The sequence below is a fragment of the Lolium rigidum genome, chromosome 7 (assembly GCF_022539505.1).
Source record: "Lolium rigidum isolate FL_2022 chromosome 7, APGP_CSIRO_Lrig_0.1, whole genome shotgun sequence".
Taxonomy (NCBI): domain Eukaryota; kingdom Viridiplantae; phylum Streptophyta; class Magnoliopsida; order Poales; family Poaceae; genus Lolium; species Lolium rigidum.
Window position 1 is genome coordinate 90,722,866 of NC_061514.1, and position 3,894 is coordinate 90,726,759.

The 3,894-nt window shown below is 52.9% G+C and overlaps 1 protein-coding gene across 1 annotated transcript; it reads right to left on the bottom strand.

Moving 5' to 3' along the window:
* Positions 1–1,832: 1,832 nt before the first annotated feature.
* Positions 1,833–3,443, bottom strand: LOC124679263 (cytochrome P450 86A4-like). The gene has a single exon (XM_047215059.1). The coding sequence runs from the start codon at positions 3,441–3,443 to the stop codon at positions 1,833–1,835; it is 1,611 nt and encodes a 536-aa protein (XP_047071015.1).
* Between the last annotated feature and the right edge of the window lie 451 nt (positions 3,444–3,894).

Below are 3,894 nucleotides of genomic sequence, written 5' to 3' on the forward strand. Positions count from 1 at the left end.
GCAATCTAATAGTTTTGTGATGAAATCTTGTAGGCCAATACGAAAGTACATGATATATTTAAAATAATATATTGTATACTAATGGCCTCATGGGACCACCAAATTGAAAAACATTTGAATAGTCATATAGCATGTGAATTGGGTATCATGATATGCTAGTCATGTCCTACCTAGGTCATAAAGAAGTCAACGAGTTTAAGTACTTGAATGTTCTTTTTCTTTACTTCAATTCTATATTCTCCGATCATTCTCAAATCATGCTCTTCTTACCAACACCGTGTGGAGTATTCATGGATGGAAGTTTGATCATGTAAAGCTAAGTGCAGCAACTCAGCAAAAAACACAAGGTTGGAGGCTTGGAGCATAGGACCGACGAAAAATCAGCAACATCTTTGTGCATCACCTTTTCATACCGGACTCCGGAGAGATGATTTTCCGAACAGACACTCAGCTGCACACCCCTATCTAGTCAGTTCATAGGTGCACCAAGATCCGTGTTAACATTTTTTTTCTTAAGCAACTACTCCCTCTACCCAAAAATGTAAGGCGTGTAAGATTAGTTAAAAGTCAATATTTTTAAAGTTTGACTAAGTTTATAAAAAATGAACGTCTAGAATTCTAAATCAATATCAATAGACTCACGGTAAAGTGTATTTTCTTATTATGTATGTTCAGTATTGTTGATATTTATACTTTTCTAGTCAAACTTAGTATGGTTTGACTTTTGGCTAATCATACACGCCTTACATTTTAAGATCGAGGGAGTACTTCTTGTTTTATGTCTCACATATACAAAGTTTGAGTCTCAAACTTTGCGGTTCATTGAAACATTTGATATAGAATGTGGAAAAAGTAGTCCAGGATTTTATGACACTAAACATATATATTTAGAGAATTTATTTTGGATTTTAAATATTTGAAAATAATTAAATACCACGAAAAATTATGAATTATTGTTCCCATACTATGTTACTACCTCTGTCCATAAAAATATATCTTAGATTTGTTTAAATTGTAGACACTAATTAGTATATGAATACATCTAAATTTAAATAAATCTAATACATTTTTTATGGACGGAGGGAGTGCAATGTTTCGGTGACCTGCAAACTTTCAAATCCTTATATGTTATATATTTTGAGAGGTACCAAAAAGAAAAACTCAAAAAAATGTGGGTGTACCTGTGTTCACTTACAGCTTTTCCCAAGCACTACTTGCAGCCGCGGGCAACTCCCTAACAAATAAAACGGTGCAACCACCATCACATTAACATCAGGTTGCTCTCCATGGTCTCGCACGAGCCTTAAACGATCTCAAGATGGAAAACAACGATGTGCATTAAATCACAGATCGATATCGAGACTCAAGTAGCTATATATATCACCGATCAAGACATAACACATGTTGGACTGTTCATCCAGAAAACAAGCAATCAATCCGTTGACGCGTACATGTGTTTCAGCTTTGCACACACAAGCTCTATAACAAACAATCGGCGGCGCATTAACACAAACCGCCCAGACGAATTTGGAGCATACAGTTTCAACTATAGTACCGGAGAGGAGCACCATTGTTGCACCTATTCGGAATGAACACCTGATTTGGATATTTCTAGACGGATCCTTTTATCCCTCCCGATCGAGCTATTATTAGGTGATTTAAATGAACTCAGCGACCAGTCCCTCGACTAATTACTTGCTGTGTTGGGCTCATCTATCTACACATCTTTCTTGCCATTTCGAGCTTGTTCCCTTCCCCATATAGCACGAAGCGTACGCGCAGCATGCACGGCATGTCACCCCAGGTATAGTGCAGTAGTATAGTATGATCTTCTACGCGCAGGCCGCGATGGCCGGCGTCGACGCGGCAACGTGGAGGTCGTCGAGGATCGGGGCGAGGTCGCGCGGGCGCACCTCCATCCGGAGCCCGTGCTTCATGAAGAGCGTGAGCGACATCTTCTGCTCGACGCGGTGGCCCGGCGCGACGGCGAGGCGGTGGCGGAGGAGCACGCTCCCGGCGATGTTCTTCATCTGCAGGTAGGCGAGGTCCTTGCCGAGGCATATGCGCGGGCCGGCGTTGAACGCCACGAACCTGTAGGAGTCGTGCGGCTCGAACCTGGCGCCGTCGGCCGACAGCCAGCGCTCCGGGCGGAACTCGAGGCAGTCCTCGCCCCACACGGACTTCATGCGCCCCGCCGAGTAGATGGAGTAGGTGATGGAGGAGCCGGCCGGCACGAAGGTGCCATCGGGGAGGATGTCGTCGGCGACGACGTGCTTGGAGTCCTCCGGCACGGACGGGTATAGGCGGAGGGTTTCTGAGAGAGCCGCCTTGAGGTACACGAGGCGGTCGAGCTCCTCGAAGGCGAGCGGGGACGCGAGCCACGATGCAGGGTCTTCGGCGCCGCGGGACGCCGCCAGGACGGCACAGAGCTCGCGCACGATGCTGTGTTCCGCGGCGGGGTGGGTGGAGACGAGCCAGAAGAACCAGGAGAGGGCGACGGAGGAGGTGTCGCGGCCTGCGAGGATGAAGTTGAGCGCGACGTGCTGCAGGGAGTCGTCGGAGTAGGTGCCCTTGCGCATGAAGCGGGAGAGGAGGTCGTCGTGTGGTGTGGCGGATGCGGATGTCGTGTCGTTGTGGTTGTCAGCGAGCTCGAGCTTGCGTGTCTTGATGACGGCGGCGAGGTAGCGGTCGACGTGCGCCATGCTGCTGGCGAGCGTGGTCTCCATGCCGAGGCCGAGCCAGCGCTTGCAGCGCCAGACGCACTCGGGGAGGATGAAGCGGTTGAGCGTGGCCTCGGTGGCGCGGTCGAAGGAGGAGGCGAAGGCGTTGTCGGGGAGGCCGCGGGCGAGCGTCTCGGGGTCGTTGCCGAAGGCGAGGCCGCAGATGTTGTCGAAGGTGAGGCGGAGGAGGAGGTCCTGCAGGTCGACGTGCACCTTGGCCGCGGCCGCGTCGGCGAGGATGGGCAGGAGCCTGTGGTGGATGGAGCGGGAGACCCATCGGGACATGGCCGTCCGGAGCGTGCGCGTGGTGAACTCGAGCGCGGCCGTCTTGCGCTGCGCCACCCAGGTGTCGCCGTCGGAGTTGAAGATGCCGTCGCCGAGGAGGTCGCGGAAGACGCCGTGCCAGAAGGGGCCCTTGGGGTAGTTGTCGAAGCGGGACTTGAGGACGTGCTCCAGGTTCTTGGGGTCGCACGTGACGGTGACCAGCCCGCCGCGGCGCGCCAGGCCGGGCACGGCGAAAATGCAGGTCTGGTAGGTGCCCCCCGTGCGGCGCAGGTTGGCGACGATCCACTCGTGCATGTCCTCGGCGTGCCGCAGGAGGCCCGGCAGGCTGCCCACCACCGGCCACACCCGTGGGCCGCTCAGCCCGCGCGACATCCGCCAGAACCAGGCTAGGTACGCGGCCACGGCCGCCACCACCACCGCCCACGTCCCGGACTCCATCGCTGCTGCAGGCGATCGATGGATCGATGGAATGCAGCAAGCAGTGAGCTCGATCACATGGGCGAGCGAGCGAGCAGGAAGGAAGGATACGAGTGAGAGTGCTGCTGCAACCTGCAATATGCAGTTTGATCTCGGCAACTCGAGGCTATATAGTACCGGAGAGCTGGAGGGGCTAGCAAACAAGGCGATGGATGGCAATCAAATGAATGAATTGATTTGCCACCGTCGCTCGCGACGACTTGGGATGCCACCAGCGGTAAGTGGTATGCTGCCAATATTGGTAGGAAGGAGGATGCAGAAGTAGCCATGGCCGCTGCTACGGTACGGTTGGTTGCCGACCCCATCCTACCTGCGTGTGCGCGGGATAGCCGGGCCGGATGAAGGTCTGGCGTGCAGGTTGGTGCTTCTCCAGCGCAGCCGCAGGGCCCGGGGGAACGTCCGGGTCAGACCA